Source organism: Oryctolagus cuniculus, chromosome 1, assembly GCF_964237555.1.
Source record: "Oryctolagus cuniculus chromosome 1, mOryCun1.1, whole genome shotgun sequence".
Taxonomy (NCBI): Eukaryota; Metazoa; Chordata; class Mammalia; order Lagomorpha; family Leporidae; genus Oryctolagus; species Oryctolagus cuniculus.
The window spans coordinates 21,897,248-21,918,510 of NC_091432.1; the positions used below are offsets into that span (position 1 = coordinate 21,897,248).

Below are 21,263 nucleotides of genomic sequence, written 5' to 3' on the forward strand. Positions count from 1 at the left end.
AGGGGCGAAGAATGCCTGGCCAGTGGGCCACATGAGGACCGTAACATTATTTGTTCTGGCCCTGCAGAGGCAATGCAAAAGTCAATACATCTATAGCAGGGTAATTTTTAAGTTGAAAACCATGTATAGCCCCTGAATGGTGTTATAAATATCCAAATGGCCCACAGAGCAGAGCAAAGGTTTCCCACCCCTGCCTAAATAATGCTAAGACTGGCATAAACAAATACAAAAGGACTGGGTCCCTTTTTCTCTTTAAAGTAAGATATGGATCAAATTATTTATAGACACGTGCAAAGATAAGTTATATTTACCAATAAATTCTCATGACTAAAAGGGTAGGGGGTAAGATTTCTGCTTCTAGCCATGATGGAATAACAGAATCCAGATTCACTCTCTGACTTTAAACTTAAAAAAAATTAGATGGGGGCCAGTTCTGCGGTGTAGTGGGCCCAGTCTGCAGTGCGATTCCCATATGAGTTCTGGTTCAAGTCCTGGCTGCTCCACTTCCAATCGAGCTCTCTGCTATAGCCTAAAAAAGCCGCAGAAGATGGCCCAGGTCCTTGGGCCCCTGCCCGCTCATGGGCAACCTGGAAGAAGCTCCTGGCTCCTGATCGGCCCATCTCCAGCTATTACAGCCATTTGGGGAGTGAACCAGCAGATGGAGGACCTCTCTCTCTCTCTCTCTCTCTCTCTCTGTCTCTCTCTCCCTTTGCCTTTCAAATAAATAAATATTTTTAAATAAATTAATTAAAAATTTAAAAATTATATGAAAGGTACAAACTAATGGCTTTTCAGACAACAGACAATGGAGGACACTGACCCCTAAGAACAAGGAAACAAATGAGGTAAATCCTACAATTGCCTGGGCTTACAGCCTGGAGAGATTTTTCACATCACCATAAAGAGGGGAGAAACTCAAAGACAGTCAGAAGATCCCCCCTGAGTTGAGGAATCAGTAAACAAAACATTGAAAGTTTTATGTATATAAACATATATGATGTAGTATATTTTATGTACATATCCTCAATATAGCAGAGGGGAACATTTTAAGACATAAAAAAGATATAAAAATGAACCTAAATATATAAAGAGAAAAAATACAATGTTTGAATAAAAAATGCACTAACAAGATCAGCAAGTTAGACACTGCAAAAAAAAAAGGTTGAAGGGCTGGTATTGTGGCATGTTCAGTAAAGCTATTGCCTTCAACGCCAGTATCCCATATGGGCACTGATTCGAGTCCCAGCTGCTCCCACTTCCAATCTAGCTCCCGGTTAATGTACCTAGGAAAGCAGCAGAGGATGTCCCAAGTGTTTGAACCCCTGCATGTATGTGGGAGACCCAGAAGAAGCTCCTGGACCCTGGCTTTGGCCTGGCACAGTCCTGGCCACTGTGGCCATTTGGGAAGTGAACCAGCAGATGAAGATCTCTCTTTGCCCCTCTCTGTAACTCTGTCTTCCAAAATAATAAAATAAATCTTAAAAAGAACTTTTTAAATAATGAAAAAAAAGAAAAATGTGAAGAAACATCAATACACGCTATTCAAAAGTAAAACACAAAGAGAAAAGAGAAAAAAATTTTTAAATGAACACATTATCAGTGAATTGAAGGAAAATGAAAGTTAGACAGATGTGTAACTGAAGTCCTAGGAAAAGGTGTGATATAGAAACAATAAAATTTGAAGAACAAATGACCAATATTTTCCCAAATGTGATTTAAATAAATTTAAATTTAACTAACTCCAAATAGGATAAACATGAAGAAAACTACACCTAGAGGCCAAAAAAAAAAAAAAAAAAAAAATTAAAATCAATGATAAAGAGAGAAATCTTAAAAGTAACCAGACAAGAGGGAAAAAAAAATCCACATCAAGCATGGTGGTAAAAAGATATGAATGACAGGAGCCTTGTCAGAATCCAAGCCTGGTCCAATCCTCACTGTTAATGCATTTGGAGAGTGAACCAGCAGATGGAAGATGTCCTTTTGTCTTTCTCTCTCTCTCTCTCTCTGTCTCCTCTCTCTCCCCCCACCTTTCAAATAAATAAATAAAACTTAAAAAATAATAAGGAATCATTGGTTACCTGAACAATCCATAAAAAAACTCCAGCTAGGATGGCAAACTTGATGTGGTATGTGCATTATTTTATAACACAGTAGCAGGAAAAAAGCTAACATATTTTAAGCCAAATTTGAAAGAATTAATTTGTCATTTAAATATATGTATAAAATACATAGAAATCAACAACAACAACAACAAGAAAGCTTATGAGTTAAGCAGTTTGGAACCAGTTGTTGAGGAGAAAATTGATCTATAGAAATACAGTCTCTCCTTATGAGAAAGCTATTAAAAAAATCATTCTGTCCCTTCAGAATGCAGTGTGGCCAGCAAAGGTTCCTTATCTCTGGAGAACACTCTCACTTTCCTAAGAGCCTGTTAACTTTTTGAGTTTTTGTGTTGACTTTCGTCATGCTGTTAGATTATTTTATAACAAAAGTTTCTGATTTCTGAAAAAGCCACATTACCAAAAACTTATTATTTCTTGGAGGGATTCTTTATTTTAATTACTGTCATTCTAAATCAAGACTGCAAAGATTTCTTGTTTTGGGCACCTATGGCTTATGCTTCTATTTTGGTAACTTTTATGATCCTGCCTTCACAGATTCAGGCCTTGATTTAAGACTAATAAAACTGTTGAGATATATTTTACACCCAACTATTTCTGGTGCTTCTCAGACAGCCACTAGGTAACACTATTTAGTAAGGAGGATATTGGAAATAACTAGATATGTAGTATATTCTCCTCATGTTTTTTTTTTGTTTGTTTTTGTTTTTTGTTTTTTTGTTTGTTTGTTTGTTTTTGGTGTATGGGGGCAGGGAGAGACAGAGAAACAGAGAGAGAGAGAGAGAGAGAGAGAGAAAGAAAGAAAGAAAGAAAGAAGAGAAGAGAAGAGAAGAGAAGAGAAGAGAAGAGAAGAGAAGAGAAGAGAAGAGAAGAGAAGAGAAGAGAAGAGAAGAGAAGAGAAGAGAAGAGAAGAGAAGGGAAGGGAAGGGAAGAGGAAAACAGGCAGAGATCTCCTTTCTACTGCCTCACTCCTCAAATGCCCACACCAGCCCAGGCTGGGCCAGGCCAAAGTTGGCAGCTAGGAACCTCATCTGGGTCTCCAACTGTGCCAGGGACTGAATTACTTGAGCCATCACTGCTACTGGGTCTGCAGGAAGCTGAAATTGGGAGTGGAGCTGAGGCTTAAACCCAGGCACTCATATGTTGGATAAGGGCATGCTAAGCAGTGTCTTAACCACTGTGCCAGATGCCTGCCCACTCTGTATCTTTAATTAGTTCACCTCTCTTATGAGAGATGCTCTGTTTACCAAGCTAATAAAATGGGGAGAGTTATTAGATCAATAAGAGAAGTTCAACATTCTGGTCACTTAGAAGCAAAGTATAATAATGAATCTGGCTCAACACTTGTAATTCTTGTAAGGATGGATAGAAACACATTCCTGATCCTATGCAAAGACTGGCACATCAGTGAACAAAATTATTTCTACAATTATGTTTATAAGCGTAAAATGCCCTTATTTATAATTGTTGGCAATTTAAAAACACACTTTATGGAAGTCCTTGGAGATTTACCAGTGCCTTTAGTGTCCATAATAAGGCTCACACCCTCGGGATAGTAACTGACTAAATCCTATTAATTAGCACTATATTATACCACAGTAGGGGATTGCATTTTGACAGTGCTAATTACTGTAATAAATCAACCATCAGTCTTATTAATAGGTGGTTGCTACTTCCTCTATAAGCTTGCTTACACGCCCAGCCATAAAGCAAACATCAGAAAACGGAATTATAAAGAAGAAACATCAAAAGAGTAACAGCTCAGGAATGGCTGTATCAGTACTCTTGACTCTCAGTGCTGCAAAGAGGCAACTCTTGGGTCCAGCTTCCTTCCCAGTGTATCCAACATCGTCACCAAGAGGGCACCATCAGACAGATGGTATCCGGAAGTGAGTCAGTATTTATAAGACTTTATATTCTAAAATCAGACACTTTTGCAAAAGCAGCTGCGACAATGGAACAAGAATCAATCTGGCAAGACTCTGAATGGAACCCATGGGGAAAATTTAATATGTATTTTAAGAAAACATCTCTTCTTTCTTCTTGATTTCTCACTAACCCTTGCTGTGGCTGGTCATCCTTGGGCAAACACTGGTTGGATGTTATGTTGTTCCCATTAATCTTTCATAATTCAGGAACAAGATTCTCTGGGAAATTTTACAGCCCTTACAAACTGTGGCAAGTTGTGGTTTCCATATGCAGATTGTATTTTCTTTTCTTTCTTTCTTTTTTTTTTTTTTGACATGTAAAGATAAAGACAGTGAGAAAGAGAGACAGAGAAAGGTCTTCCTTCCATTGATTCACTCTCCAAACGGCCACCACAGCCAGCACTGGGCTGATCCAAAGCCAGGAGCCAGGAGCCAGATGCTTCTTCCTGGTCTCCCATGCAGGTGCAGGAGCCCAAGCACCTGGGCCATCCTCCACTGCCTTCCTGGGCCACAACAGAGAGCTGGACTGGAAGAGGAGCAACCGGGACTAGAACTCGGCACTCATATGGGATGCCGGTGCCGCAGGCAGAGGACAGATTGTATTTTCTTACAGTATTTCTCATCCTACATGTTCTTTGCCAAAGTCATCATGTCATGCTCCCATTAAGAGGTAGAGTCTAGGGGCTAGTGTTGTGGTACAGCAGGTTAAGCCACCATGTGCAATGCTGGCATCTCATATGCATGCTGGTTCAAGTCCTGACTGCTCTACTTCCAATCCAGCTCCCTACTGCCTGGAAAAGCAGCAGAAGATGGCCCAAGTCCTTGTACCCCTGTACCCACATGAAAACCCCAGAAGAAGCTCCTGGCTCCTGGCTTCAGCCTGTTGTGGCTACCTGGGGAATCAACCAGCCGATGGAAAATATCTTTCTCTCTCTCTCTTTCTCTCTCTCTCTCTTCATGTGTGTGTGTGCGTGTGTGTGTCTCCCTGTCTCTCTGTAACTCTTTCAAATTAATAAAATAAACCTTAGAGAGAGAGACAAAGAGTCTATTCTTGCTCTTCTTTAAATCTGGGCAGGCTCTGCTCATGACTGCCTTGACCAATGTATTATGGCAACAGCAACACTACAAGAATTCGAAGACTAGGTCATAAAAAGGCTTTAGCTGTTGCCTGGTTCTCTTGAAACATACACTCTTGGGGAAGGTTACCTTGTAAGAAGTTCAATTACCCTGAGATGGCCAGGCTCCAAAGGCCATGTGGAGGTACTCTAGTCAATATTCCAGCTGAGCCCACCATTCCTGACACCCCCTACCATGGCACCAGACCTGTGAGAGAAGCCATCTTGGATTTGCAGACCAAACCATCCTAGCAGAGAATCACTGAGTAACCTTAGTAAGAGGAAAAATGACCGTCTTCCATAATCCTGGCAAAATCCCTGACCAGCAGAATTTATGAACATCTAAAATGGTAGGTGATTTACCTCAGAAAGTTCAAGATAATTCATTAAGACAGCAATAGTACCAAACTGGAACATAAATTTATAAATTGTTGGATAAATTTAAACATGGTAATTTTGTAGAAAACACAACACATTAGTGAATGGCCTTTTAGGCAAAACTAATCAGAACAATGGCCAAACATTACACAGCATAACTTTATTGAGTTCTTTTACTTTATATGAAAATGTAATTATTTGTATTACCTCAATAAAAATCTATCCTTCTCCCTACCAGAACATAATCAGATAAAATAAATTTGTAACTATGACCATGCCAGAAATGTTTCATTGAATGGTAAATCTCATTTCATTAGCGGGCCAGTCAGGAATGAGGGCTGCACTCCCCTATGTAGAAACAATGTTTCAAAGACCTCCCACAAACTATATTGGAGCCTGCTCAATGGCTTGTGGGGTCTCAGTCTTAGAGGTGGCACAGAATGCTACTTTCTGGAGGGCAGGGACACTGACGGATTTGTAAAAGGAGACAGTTACAGATACCCAGGCAAAACCAGTGGAGGCAAACTGGATGGGTTTTGGTTTCTAATCTTCGCATATATAAACTCTAAAGGCAATATAGGTATCTCTGGTATAACAGAAGTGATTTTAAAAAACATGACGAGATTAACTCTGATCCTAACATCACATGGTTCTAGCTTTTCCACACACAAAACAAAAATGTCTTTATGTGTTCATTAATGCCTCTTGTTGCCCTTATAAAAATCAAATAGGATAAATATAATAGGGCATCATATTAATGACACTGTTACTGCATCAGGAAATTGTGGAATAAACTTATTTGGTTAAATCTACATCTTAACTGCACAAATCTGGCCACAAATAAGGACTAAAGAAGTGAAATGAATAATTAATAATAATAATATATTCTATATATTCACACACATATTTTTTAACCTTATCCTACCCTGTTTCTCTGTTCACTCCAGACCAGTAAGATTTACATTTCCAACTGCTTTGCATTTCAAGAGATGAAGTAATAGAATTACAGGGGCATCCTATAGCTTTTCACCATAAGTTACAAAAAAGAGATCGTGGTTGGTTTATAAAATCAAAGCCGATTAGACTGCGTCCAGTCAGAATCGCTGACTGCCACATAATCACATGAATTGTAAATATCACCGCCTCTGTGCTCTGTAAGCCAACAGGCTGTCTGGAAAGCTCATCTCATTGTATGATTCTTTCTTACAAATAAAATCTCAGCTCAGAGCTCAAAAATCACCTAGGAGGCTTCTTTTTTTCTTTGACAAATCAAAATTGGCAAAAGTACTTAATATGGGAATAATCCTGGCTAACAACGATAATAAAATAAGCATCTTCTATATGCGATGACTTTCAGCTTGTCTTCATTCAAAGGGTGACAGGTATCCTAAGGAAGAACTGTAATTCCATCAAAGCAGTCAGCCCTGCCAAAGAGCTTATCTATTGTTGGTGAAACATTTAGTTCCCTGCTAAACTCTATAGAATCCTTTTTAAATTTGTTCTGAAGAACTTTTGACTTTGATGAGTGGGCTGCCCTCTACATTCACAAAGAATTGTTTGTAAAGGCACAAAAAATCCAAGTGTATATGATGTCAGGAGAGGCGGAAGGAGCACAGAACCAAAACAAAGTCTTAAGTCAGCAAGCGGTTGCCTCCTCCATCTCCTCCGTTCCTCTCTTCTTTCAGGGAAGTCAGACTAGGCAGTGGGAGGGAAGAGTGTAGCCCACGTGTGTTTCAGTGCTGTGCTGGAAGGCTGTGTGTCAGCCTTGTTAAACTACCTTGTGTGACTTCGGTTTCCTGATAGAACTCCAACTGAAACAGAATTTAGTATCAGGAGTGGGATTCCCGGTGTATTGGTTCGATTGTGTCATTAGGGGAATGGGATTCTAATGGTCCATGACGCAGTAAGTAGTATCACAGTTAATCAGATTCATCCTGGTTGCTGACTGTACTGAAGAACCTGTTGAAGACATGTCTTGTAGGACCAACTGGTTGCCATGCTTGAGTTTGGCAAAAATTATAGTACAGTTGGTGGGATAGGGACAAACTCCTGTCATTAAACTTTCATTCATATTTACCATGAGGAAAGAGGACTTCTACAGTGGCCATAATAAAAGCAGGTGCCAACTGCAGGCTAACAATGTATTCGTACCCTGAATTTCATAGGCTCACTATATCATGTACGAGAGCAAAAACTCTGAATGAGAAAGGGTGATTCTTTGAGGCATGGGCTTGGAATATCTGGGTGAGTGAGCTGAAACTGAGAACCTTGAAGCCCCAGGCTCTGAACCCACTCTGAACCTTCTCCTGTGAGTGGAAATAGAAAAGGGCTGCTCTGGTTCCTGCATCTATGAATACTCCTGTTCCCTGGCTTTAAGACCCTACAGTCACCTCACCACGACGCCAAGGGCCTTGCCAGAGAAGTCCTCTTCTCCTCAAGACCCGACCTCGAGACCTCTCTTCATGCTTTGACCATGTCTTCCTGCCACTCGTAATGGGGTTAGATCACAGCACTCTCTGGGCAACAAGAACACAGTGTGATCCAAAAACTAGTAACTTACCCACAATAAGAACTGCAGAATTTGCTAATGTGTATTGGTGGAAACCTGGGATATATATGTGAGAATGGATTCTAAAATTGTTAAATCAAGGAAAACAGAATATAACAACAAATCAGGCAAAAAATTTTAATATGATCACCAGATATTTAGGATTTAATGGTTAACTTATACAACTGGAAGGGGCTCAACAGTTAATCTGGCTTATTAACTGAAACTTGGACTCCATGAGAGTCTACATTAATGAGACTGGGAGACCACAACTTTCTGGCATAACATACAATCAGGGGTCTAAAGGCTTAAGAGATATAAATGTCAGAATGAAACATAAATGTCAGAGTGTAGTGTGCACATACACAATCTTTCCATCATTATGTTCCTGAAGGGCTCAGAGAATTCTTCCTTCACTGTGTGCATTAGTCAGCTTTTGGATACAACTAAATATCAGAGAGAAGCTACGGCTGAAGGGAGATGTGTCATGTCTGCTTATGGTTTTGGAGGGTCGTAGTCCAAGATCAGGCAGCCCCATTAGTCTGGCACCTGAGAGGGTGGAGGCTGGCAATGGTGGAGCTTATATGGAGGAATGACCACATGGTGAGCTGGGAATCAGATACAGGATGCAAGCCTCTGTTCCATGCCATGGTCTCTTTTGTAAAGCCACCAGGATCCAATCACAAGGACTCCATCCCAGCAACTTAATCTGATAATTTCCTAAAGGATCCACTTTCAGCATCATAATTGGACTAATTCTCCTCCTGGATTAAGTCTCCTTTTACCCATTAACTGTTAACATAACATATGGCGGAGGTAGGGGTGGGTGGGGTGCCAGCGTTGTGACACAGAGCATTAAGCCACAATGCCTGATAAGCCAACGCATGTAATGTCAGCATCCCATATCAGAGTGCCAGTTCAAGTCCCAGCTAGTCTGCTTCCAATCCAACTCCCTGATAATGCACCTGGGAGAGCGGAGGAAGGTGGCCCAAGTACTTCAACCCCTGCCATCCATGTGGCTTTTTTGCCTATTTCTTTTTGCTCCATCTTCCACTGGGATGTAAGTTCCATGAGAGCAGAAACTGTGTCCAATTTATTGGCTTTTGTGTCTAGACCGCCTAGCCCAGGACCTGGTACACAGCATTCAATAAAGACATGTTCCAGGCATAGCCAAAGAAACTGTGTTGTCAGCCTTCAATCCTGGTCCTTCTTCTCTTGGGATAGATATGTTCATGAAAACACCCTCCCAAAGGATGATTCAAGGCTCAGTAACTTACAAATTTCCTCTAGGCATTTCTTCAGCTTAGAGCTGACAATAATACAGTCTGCTGATAGCACTTTTTTTTATTATTAAATTTATATCCTGGCCAGAAAAACACATTTCAAATTTTTCAACAAGGAAAAAGAAAACATTTCTTTTAATAAAGGTCAATTCAGTACCTTAACCATCTGTTCCTTCATAAAAATGTTTGAACAGAATCCCATCTCTCTCCAGAATCACATTTTTGCCCACAGTCACATGTCACATCATAATCACAAGTTAACCAAATTCTCCAATATCATTAAAGTATATTTTCTGACTCGTTGGGTAATTTTTGCACAGGCTGGAGCACTTGCTGAAAGCGTGTTACAAGATAGCATTCTTGTTTCTGTTTTCAGTAGACGGTGTTCATTTATATCTTAGCATTTCAAAGATCAGCATTCCACTTAATCACCAGCTTCTATTTTCTGCCTTTGAACCTTTACTTAAGAGCCAGTTTACACACACACACACACCCCATGTGAATCACTTTAAGAGCTATTTTATACATGACTATGAGTAGTTAAGAATGAAACAATACTAAGACTCAAGTAATATGTTACATTCACCTGTTATCCCAGGAAATATCTCAGGTCCATAAGTGTCATGGCTTAATTCAAATTCACACCTTGGTAAAACTGCAAAATACTGGCTGCATTTCCAGGTTTAAATGTCCATGTTCTTAAATGTCAAAATGTATTGTCTATCTATATACCATAGGCTCAGCTTTGTAAAGATGTTCCCAGGCAGAATAAAAAAAAAAATTAAGGTTTAACATATTTAAAATCTCCAGTAAAGATCTATTTTTTAAACCTAAAGATCAAGTATATCTTTATGTAATGCGTCCAATAGGGCCAGCTCTGGGCTAGAAAGAACTAATAGCAAGAACAAACATACCTCACAGGCATGCTGGAAGGATCAAAGGAGATAGTAATACATGAAGGAATGAATCAAGAAAGTACTATATAGGGGCCGGTGCTGTGGCATAGCAGGTAAAGCTACCACCTGCACTGATGGCATCCCATATGGGTGCTGGTTCAAGTACCGGCTGCTCCACTTCCAATCCAGCTCTCTGCTATGGCCTGGGAAAGCAGTAGAAGATGGCCCAAGTCCTTGGGCCCCTGTACCCACAAGGGAGACCCAGAAGAAGCTCCTGGTTCCTGGCTTTGGATTGGCACAGCTCCGGCTGTTGCAGCCAATTGGGGAGTGAACCAGCAGGTGGAAGACACCTCTCTCTCTCTCCCTACCTCTCCTTCTCTCTTTGTGTAACTCTTTCAAATAAATAAATAAATCTTAAAAAAAAAAAAAAAAAAAAAAAAAAAACACTAGGGGCCACCGCTGTGGCGCAGCTGGTTAAAGCACTGGCCTGAAGTGCCGGCATCCCATATGGGCGCCAGTTCTAGTCCCGGCTGCCCCTCTTCCAATTCAGCTCTCTGCTGTGGCCTGGGAAAGCAGTAAAAGATGGCCCAACTCCTTGGGCCCCTGCACCCATGTGGGAGACCAGAAGAAGCTCCTGGCTCCTGGCTTCGGATTGGCACAGCCCCGGCCGTTGTGACCATCTGAGGAGTGAACCAGCAGATGGAAGACCTCTCTCTCTGTCTGTCTCTACCTCTCCCTGTAACTCTTTCTAATAAATAAAATAAATCTTTAAAAAAAAGAAAACACTATATACATGTTAATGCTAGGTGGCAATGCTGATAATACAATACAAAAGAAATCCTCTTTCATCTGAAAGAACTGGGACAGTTTCTCAGTTCACTACTCAGAGAAACTAACACATCACAGAGATAAATACACATTATCCTCATTTATTTTCACTTAAGCCATTTACAAATGGAATTCATTCATGAATCTTCTCATGGGGTCAAGGCCTATCTTTGAGACCAGAATTCCTATTTATGATCATGCTTTCAGTTCTTTTAGAGTACAGTAAAAACTTCCACACATAAGAAATCAACGGAGGGCAAATTTTTTTTCAATATTTTGCTTTTGCCATGTTCACTACTAATTTTTCTGCCAGGTTCTGAAGGAACTGACTTTATTCACAATTGAACTTAGTTTTTATAGACGTTACTCCCTTTTTACACTCACCTGACAGAATAGCTAATAACAAATATACCCAGCATGAGTTCAGTTTGGGAACAAACACAACTGACTCTTAGTAAATAAACAATCTGACTTATGAAAGTAGAAGTATATAAGCATCATCCCAAGAGCTTCCTAGCCACAGTCAGCATACCTGGGACACTGATCAGGATGCTTTACCCAGAGAATGCACCGCATGTGTCCACCCATCTGGTTGGTTAGGCTAAATCAGTGGAGGGAATCTCAAGCACACGTGACTAAGAAGAAAGTTCAAATGCTTTCCTTGTCACATGCGTACATTCTACCTTTTGTATTTTTCCTCAGTTATGTGTAAGACATTTAGAGATACTTCAAATCAAAAGAGTACAAAACACTCAAGAATAGTGATAAATGAAACAATAAGAAAAAAATTCAGATATTTCAGTAGAACATGATAAAATAATCAGAGAATTTGACTCTTGACAACAGAAAGTCAATAAACCAGTAAAACAAATTTTAAACAAGTTATAATCAGCTGAAAATAATTTTTAAGAATTGATGATCCATCTTTAAAACACCTTATGAACAGCATGAAAAATTTTTTCTGAACTATACATGAATATTAGTACTAGATATCTTGCTGAAAACTTGCATGTTGATTGGCTGTTACCCTTTTGTTATCATGGGGGTTGATATGAGAACTTACTTATTTCATTGGAAACTTGGTTTAGCTTATCCTGAGATCTGCTGATGAGAACAACGTTCATTCCACGCTTTGCTAACTGCAACAATAAAAGATGTGAATCACACCCGTGCATTTCATTTTAAAACATAAATCAGATAAATCCCCATTTCAAGAAAACCTGATCAGATGATAATCCACATTAAAAATAAATAAACTAGAGTGTAATTAATAGGCAAACCAAGGTGGAGACTTTATGAAAAGGATTCCCTAAAGGATTATCTTTCTAAATCAAGCTAGTATTTAAATGTCAAGGGTTTTTTAAAGAAATATTTATTTATTTATCTATCTATCTATCTATTTATTTGAAAGTCAGAGATAAAGAAAGAAAGAGAGAGAGAGAGAGAGATTTTCCATTTGTTAGTTCACTCTCTAAATGGCTGCAATGGCCAAGGCTGAACCAGGCCAAAGCAAGAAGCAGGAGCTTCAGCCAGGTCTCCCACATGAGTGGCAAACACTTGAGCCATCCTCTGCTGCTTTCCCAGGCACATTAGCAGGGAGCTGGATGGGAAGCAGAGCAGCTGGGACTCGAACCAGAACCTGTATGGGATGCAGTGTCGCATTACGTCACAGCACAGGCCCCAAACGACAAAAGGTTTCAAAAGGCCAGAAGCTTTGACTTTTCATTTTGACCTGTCTTTATTTTTTTTATTTGAGAGACAGAGATATTGTAATGATACCTCTCCTTCTACATGTATTAGATTATATGGTTCTGCAAATAAGAGTTTTTCTATGTCTCCACACCCTGTTAAATTTTTTTAAATATCTGTATGGACTAATGGGTTCTTTAGTGGTTTTACAGCAGATTAATTTAGCTATTTTTGTTATTTTTATGAAAAATGTTCTTCCATAGCCTCATTTGCACACTAGGCATTATTTAATAAAAGCTGGTTCATTCTCCAAATGTCCAGGACAGCTGGGGCTGCACTGAGGTCAAAGCCAGAGCTAAGAACTCAATTCAGGTCTGCTGCCTGGGTGGCAAGGACCCAAGCACCTGAGCCATCACCTGCTGCCTCCCAGGGTGCACATTAGCGGGAAGCTGGAATTGAGAGTAGAGCCAGGACTGGAACTCGGGCCCTCCAATATAGGATACAGATGTGCCAGCCAGTCTTAACTGCTAGGCAAATGCCTACCCTGGGTTTTTTTTTTTTTTTTTTTTTTTTTTTTTTTTTTTTTTTTTCTGAAAGGCAAAGTTACAGAGAGAGAGAGAGAGAGAGAGAGGTCTTCCATCCACTGGTTCATTCCCCAAATGGCTGCAACAGCCAGAGCTGGGCCAGGCCAAAGCCAGGAGCCAGGAACTTCATCAGGATCTCCCACGTGGGTGCAGGGCCCCAAATACTTGGGCCATCTTCTGCTGCCCCCCAAGGCACATTAGCAGGGAGTGGACTGGAAGTAGAGGATTTGGGATTGGAACTGGCACCCATAGCGATGCCAGCATCACAGGTGGCAGCTTTACCTGCTATGCCACAACTCCAGCCCATCTGGGTGTTTTTAAACAGTTAAATATCTACTACTTTCATAATTTTAGAATTAGCTTTAAAAATTTTTGTTGCAGACTAGATACATAAAACAAAGAGGACTTGGTAAAGAAAATTACCAGATTAGGACTTCCTAAAAACATAATCAAATTTTAAAAACTTTATCTGGGTGTTACCCTTTATCAAGTAAAATAAAGTAATTAATTGAATAAATTAATAAAGAATTTCCTGGCCGGCGTTGCAGCTCACTAGGCTAATCCTCCACCTTGCGGCGCCGGCACACCAGTTTCTAGTCCCGGTTGGGGCGCCGGATTCTGTCCCGGTTGCCCCTCTTCCAGGCCAGCTCTCTGCTGTGGCCAGGGAGTGCAGTGGAGGATGGCCCAAGTACTTGGGCCCTGCACCCCATGGGAGACCAGGAGAAGTACCTGGCTCCTGCCATCGGATCAGCGCGGTGCACCGGCCACAGCGGCCATTGGAGGGTGAACCAACGGCAAAGGAAGACCTTTCTCTCTGTCTCTCTCTCTCACTGTCCACTCTGCCTGCCAATAAATAAATAAATAAATAAATAATTTCCTAACGATCACCTTATATATGTGTTCCCACGGCTATGTTTTACACAAACTGAAAAAGACTTACAGGAAAGTGGTTGCTACCCTAGAGACACATAAATACAGAAATAAGAAGGGGGAGGGGAGTACAACCACTAATAATACACAAAAAGTCTTGGTGAACTATTCCAGACAGTATATAAATGAGTACCAAACTGGGGCTATGAACCATAAGTAATTTAGTAAACTAATATTCCAGTCTTTTAAAGTCAGCTTTTATTAAATAATGAGTGGTATTGCAAATGAAGCTGTGGAAGAACATGTTTTATAAAAATAACAGACTGCTAAATTAATCCGCTGTAAAGCCACTAAAGAACCCATTAGCCTATACTGATATAAAAAAAAAAGGGAAGAAGAGACAAAGAAAACCTCTCATTTATAGAAAAACATTGCCTAATAAATGTAGATGGAGGGACATCATTAGAGCATCACCATTTTTTAACTACCATGGTAATAACTAATTTAGGCAAAAATTATCAATGGATTTTAAAGCCACTAGAGAAAAGGCTGTTGGGAAATAGAATATTTATAGTCTCAAAGCATCATTCCAAATATTCCTTATTAATTACCTCTATAATGGAGAATTATGGAGACAGCACCTTAATAAATTGTTTACCTTAGCATAATCAATAATGGAACAAATGGATTTCTCATGCCTCCTGATAAGATGAACCTAGAAGGATAAATATTACCCATGTGGCACATCTACTAAAACACGTTTGTTCCGGGGCAGGCACCTGGTGCAGCAGGTAACATGTTTAAGCAAGGACACCTGCATCTCATAAAGGAGTACCTGGGTTCAAGTCCCAACTCAGCTTCCAACCCCAGCTTCGTGTTACTACACATCCTGGGAGACAGCACATGATAATTCCAGCTTCATGTTACTATGATCCTGGGAGACAGCAGGTAATGGCCCAAGTGTCTGGGTCCCTGCAACCCACGAGGGAAAATGAAATTGAGTTCCCACCCATGGGTTCAGCCTGCCCCAGCCCTGGCTGTTGTAGGCACCTGGAATTAAGTGACAAGATGGGCGATTTCTCTTGTGCACGCTCGCACTCTCTTTCTGTCTCAGGCTTTCAAATAAATAAAAAATGTTTTTAAAAAGTGACTAGGCTGGATTTTTCAGAAATGTCACTGCTTAAAAAAAACACTTATAGATTAATGGAGACTAAGAAAGAGGACACCAAATGCAATGTATAATCCTTAACTGGATCTTGGAACAACAAAAATAGCTATTAAGAATGCTATGGGTGGCTTGGGGTTTCGGGGTTGGGGGAGTGTTGTAACACAGTGAGTTAAACTGCCACCTGCAACACTGGTATCCTATATGGGTACCAGTTTGAATCCTAGCTGCATCACTTCTAATCCAGTTTCCTGCTAATAGCACCAGGGAAAGCATCAGAGGATGACCCAAGTAGTTGGGCCCTTACAATCATGTGAGAGAACCGGACAAAGACTGCCCTGACATTGGACCAGCTGAGCTCCGGCCATTATAGCCATTTGGGGAGTGAACCAGCAATGAAATCTCTTTCTGTCTCTCCCTGTCTTTCCGTAACTCTGCCTTTCAAATAAATAAATAAAACTTTAACAAAAGGGGAAGTGGGGGAGTGCACTGTGATGTAGCAGGTAAAGCTGCTGCCTGCACTGCTAGCATCCCATGTGGGCGCTGGTTCAACTCTTAGCTGCTCCACTTCCAATCTGGCTTCCTGCTGATGGGTCTGGGAAAGCAGCAGAAGATGGCCCAAGTACTTGAGTCCCTGCACCCACATGGGAGACCTGGAAGAAGTTCCTGGCTCCTAGCTTTGGACTGGCCCAGCTCTGGATGTTGCAGCCATTTGAGGAGTGAACCAACGAGTGAATGAAAGACCTTTCTGTCTCTCCCATTCTCTGTCTGCTGCTCTACCCGTTGCAGCCATTTGGGGAGAGAACTAGTGGATGGAAGACCTCTCTATCTCTCTCTCTCTTTCTCTCTCTCAGTAACTTTTCCTCTCAAACAAATAAATAAATCTTAAAAAAAAAAAAAACCCACAGTGTTATTAGGACAACAAAGGAACTGCGTATGTTTTACAATAGCAATGTGCCAAGTTAAACCTCCTGTGTGACCAAGTTATAAGGGTAAATGTTTTAATTCTTAGAAGATTGTTCTTGAAATATTTAGGGGTGAAGAACTGTTAGGATGTCTATAACTAACTTGCTTGCAAATGGTCTGGACAATGGATGATAATAATAATGAAGTAAATTAAATGCACCAAAAAGTTAATGATCGGTAAATCCAGGTGAAGGGGAACCTTGTACTCATTGTACACCTCTTGCAACTTTTCTGCAGTTGTGATATTACTCAACATTAAAGGCTGGAGAAGAAAACAACTAAGGATGGGAACCTCTTGGGGATGATAAGTGAGAGATTCAATACATCTGCAGGGCTCGCCATCAGAATCAGGCAACACCACAGGCTACAGGTGCCTTCGTGAGGACTAGAGCGCAGAGACGCTTGCCTGAACAGAACTGCCAAGGCTCCTGCATTGTGTAATGTCAGCTACTGTGCTTTCCTACCTTTGTTACCTTACCAAGGACTTGAACCTTTACCCTGTGTCCATCAATATCTTTCTGTTATTCACAGCCCTTCTTGTGAAAATGATACCATAGACTAACCTGGAAATGTAACCACCTATCAAAATATTTCTTTGTCTTAGAAAATAGTTTAAAATCGTGGATTTCAAAAATTGAGTGCTATCCATACTTACATGATAGAAAATAATAACATTACACAAAATTTTTTGCAATCCCAACTGACCAGCATAGAAAGTTTTGTATTTATTTTGAACAGAAACTTGCTTTAATAAAATCTTTATTTAAGCAAACATGGTTATTTCTGACAAAGATGAAACAAAGGACTCTTATTATGCTATAAAACATCATAGGTTATTTCTATTTTTTAATTAAAAAAAAACAAAACCACTTTAAGAGATGAGCCCATATTTGTTCCTATTTTTTAATTCCAGAAAGAAAAATCTTGAAGTTACCTACCTGTTCTGCATATGATTTTCCAATTCCATCAGTGCTGCCTGTCACAACTGAGAAAGAAAAAGAATAGATGAGCTTTACAACCACAATGAAAAACTGATAATAGTTAGGCCCCATCAATTATTCACAAAAGGATCTGTGCAATATTTTGATGTAAAGGAACAATGCCAGTGGTTCCAATTTTGGAATAATAGGCTACAAACAGCAAAAGTTGAAAAGACTGGGGCCAGTGCTGTGGCACAGTGGGTTAAGCTGCTACCCATATGGATACCAGTTCAAGTCTCATCTGCTCCACTACCGATCCAGCTCCCAGCTAATGGCCTGGAAAGCAATGGAGGATGGCCCAAGTGCTTAGGTTCCTACACCCACTTGGGAGACCTGGAAGAAGCTCCTGGCTTTAATGAACCACCGGATGGAAGACCTCTCTCTCTGTCTTTCCCTCCATTTGTCTGTAACTCTGCCTCTCAAATAAGTAAGTCTTAAAAAAAAAAAGGGGGGGGGGGGGACTGCAATATCAAGTGTTGACGAGGATGTGCAGCAACTGGAACTGTGATAGTGCAGGTGGCACTATAGATTGACATAATTATTTTAGAAAAACTATTTGGTGCCATGTCTACAACTATAGATGTGCCTAGTCTACAGCTCAGCAATTTCCAAGAGATACGAATGTGTTACATCTACCAAAAAATGTTCTTCCATTTATATATAGCAGGTAACCACGCCAAAATATCAATCTACAGATGAGTAAGTAAATGGAGGTAAAGTCATACAATGAGTACCAAACACCAATAAAAGAAAAACATGAGCAAATCTCCCAGACATCGAGTAAACAAAGTATGACATAAAAGAGGACAATAATTCCATTTATGAAATTCAAAAAAATGACAAAATTAATCTCTGGTAATAGAAGTCAAAATACTGCTTACTTCTGGGTAGTGGGGCAGTTGACAGTGCATGGGCAGAAGAGGACCACTTGAGGTGCAGAAAAAATTCTATATCTTGATTAGGGTAGCAGTGACCTCTGTGTGTTATGGGCATGTGTGTACATTTACTGAGTTTTACACAAGTTCACACCTTATATGCTCTACCTTAAACTAATTTATAAGCTATTTAAGGGTACTTAAAAAATAGAATAAAATGTAATTCTGAGGGAAAGCATATTTCTCCTATAACCTTAAAAACTTTACGTTGCAGAAACATTAGAAACTGTTAACAGTCCCAGCTATACCATGGTGTTTTGTCTCTGGAATGCTGGACTCATATTTGTTGCAAGTTTAGATTATGGATGTCAGCATCAAAAGATGAGAGATGTCCCCTAAACCTCTCTAAAGCCACTTAAGATCATGGGAAATAAGCTATGGCATAAAGTAGAATTTTCTTTTATTTGTCCTAAATCACTTCCCTCAAATTATACACACTGGTCTCTAGTTTTGTTATTCAGAAATATGGCACATACACTCTGGAAGGGCAGAGACGATGGCTCAAGTATTTGGGTCTCTGCCACTCGCATGGGAGACCTGGATGTGGACTCCTGGCTCTGGCCTGGCATAGTCATGGCTGACGTGGGCATTTGGGAAGTGAACTATCACATGGAAGATGGATCTCTCTCTCTCTCTCTCTCTCTCTCTCTCTCTCTCTCTTTCTCTCCCTCCCTCCCTCCCTCCCTCTCTCTGTTACCCTTCCAAATAAATAAAAATGAAAAACATAAAAAAACTTTTTAGAAAATCAGAAATATTGGGGCTGGTGCTGTGGAATAATAGGCTAAGCCACCTGTGGCACTAACATTCCATATCGGCGCTGGTTCGTATCTTGGCTACTCTTCTTCAAATCCAGCTCCCTGCTTATGGCCTTGGAAACCAGTGAAGGATGGCCCATGTGCTTGGGCCCCTGCACCTGCATGGGAGACCCAGAAGAAGCTCCTGGCTCCTGCCTTTGGATTGGCTCAACTCTTGACATTGTGGCCATTTTGGGAGCGAATCAATGGATTTTCTTTCTCTCTGTCTCTCCCTCTCTCTGTCTGTAACTCTACCTCTCAAATAAATAAATAAAATCTTTAAAAAAGAAAAAGAAAGAAATATGCAGAGAACAATGGAAGAGTATAACAAATTCCCATGTACCCATGGCCTAGCTTCACTGATGCTGAGCCTGAGGTTAACTTGCTTCATACCTTCACTGCTTCTTCCCACCTCAGATTATTTTGAAGTGAATCCCAGATGTCCTACCACTTCATCCTAAACATGTCAGTAAATAGCCACAATACCACTATCACATTCCTTATAACAAATAATTCCTTGATAGCAAATGTCTAATCAGTATAAATATCCCCAAATATTTCAAAAAACTTTCAACAATTTGCTTCAATAAGGATTCAATAACTTCTTAACTTGGTTAAGAAGTGTACTAAGTGTACATGTGTACTAAGACCTCTTATAACCTATAAGTTTTACCTATCTACCTACCTACCTACCAATCTCCCTCCCCCTCCCCCTCCCCCTCCCCTTCCCTCTCCCTCTCCCTCTCCCTGTTCAGGATATTGGGTCATACATTTGTGCTATCCCAGCCTGGCCTTTGCTGATTGAATTATCCTGAATGTGTCCCTCTCTCCTCCATTGGCTGGACAGAGATACTTGATCAAATTCAGGTTTGATTTTTTGGATACTTCCTAAGTTAAATCACATCTTTACGTGGGGAGGCACATGTCTGATTATCTTCCTGTTACATCAGCAGCCTCTGATGATCACCACTGAGATCCATTATTTCATTAGGAATTGCCAAAATGGTGACATCTGAACTCAAGCATGCATCTTCATCTCTCAGCTGGGGTATTTCTATAGAGAAATTAGTCCTCATTAGTCGGTTACCATGATAAAACAGTTTGCACAGAAACACAAGACAAATGTTTAATTTTTTTCACCTCTATCACTTTTCAAAATAAACTAGTTCCCAGGCATCTCCCAAAAGTATTGCATGTGTTTTTATCACTATCATTTTGTTTATAAGAAACACTGCTAACTCACAGATATAAATATCTGTGGCAAAATCACTTTGTAAATAAGTGTTCTCAGGCCTCAATCTCTGTCTCCCTCCCTTAGCTTAAAGTTCCTTTGCCCAGTTATGATAACTGCAAATCAGCCTTTTACTACTGATTAACTCACTGAGTTTAGAGAGTGGTGTACTGGAAGGCTTAGGAGTTCATTTATCTTCTCCACAGATAACATCTTGATGTTAAATCTTATGTTGAGGGTCTGGCACTGTGGCGCAGCAGGTTAAAGCCCCAACCTGCAGCACTGGCATCCCATGTGGGCACTGGTTCGAGTCCCAGCTGCTCCACTTCTGATCCAGCTCACTGTTAATGCACCTGGGAAAGCAGCAGAGGGTGGCCCAAGTACTTGGGCCCTTGCACCCACTTGAGAGACCCAGAAGACGCCCCTGGGTCCTGGCTTTGGTTAGGCTCAGCTCCGGCCTTTGAGCCATTTGGGGGGTGAACCAGCAAATGGAAGACATCTACCTCTCTCCGTAACTCTTTCAAATAAATAAAAATAAATCTTTAAAGAAACAAAAAGCTTATGAAAAAAAATCTTGGCTTGATTGACTTCTTCACTCCCACCCTCATCCAGGAAACTCAGACCCTAAACAAAAATGAGCAGCAGACAACCTCTGAGTTGAACAGAGCCCACTTTGCCATCATTAAAATTACCAAAAGAAAATTAGGACCATCCTATTGGCCATCAACTAGAGGGCCATGAGCACTGCACAAGGCAGACACCTGCACACAAGCTGTTCACGCACCTGTCAGCCCCACCTCCAATCTATAAAATTCTTTACCCTTAGTCCCTAGGGGAGTCAAAATTAAGTGACAGTTGCTCTGCATTTTGGGAAAAAAAACAAAACCCGCTCTCTTCCACCAATGACTGGCTTACTGCACATAAGGAGAGCAAACCCAGATATTTAGGGG

General features: G+C 40.5%; 1 protein-coding gene and 1 long non-coding RNA gene across 2 annotated transcripts in view; one reads left to right on the forward strand and one right to left on the reverse strand.

Annotated features, from left to right (window-relative positions):
• The window catches only part of HSD17B12 (hydroxysteroid 17-beta dehydrogenase 12), a 197,185-nt gene that overhangs the window by 109,054 nt on the left and 66,868 nt on the right, over positions 1-21,263 (reverse strand). Inside the window, exons 2-3 of the mRNA XM_002709065.5 lie at positions 17,312-17,358; positions 12,163-12,238 (exon numbers count right to left, since the gene is read on the reverse strand). Of these exons, the coding sequence (XP_002709111.2) occupies positions 12,163-12,238; positions 17,312-17,358 (123 nt within the window). The remainder of the gene's footprint in view (positions 1-12,162; positions 12,239-17,311; positions 17,359-21,263) is intronic.
• LOC138849091 (uncharacterized) lies at positions 1,826-10,287 on the forward strand. The gene is made up of 2 exons (XR_011387511.1): positions 1,826-5,516; positions 6,492-10,287. It is a non-coding gene; the product is annotated as an uncharacterized lncRNA (long non-coding RNA).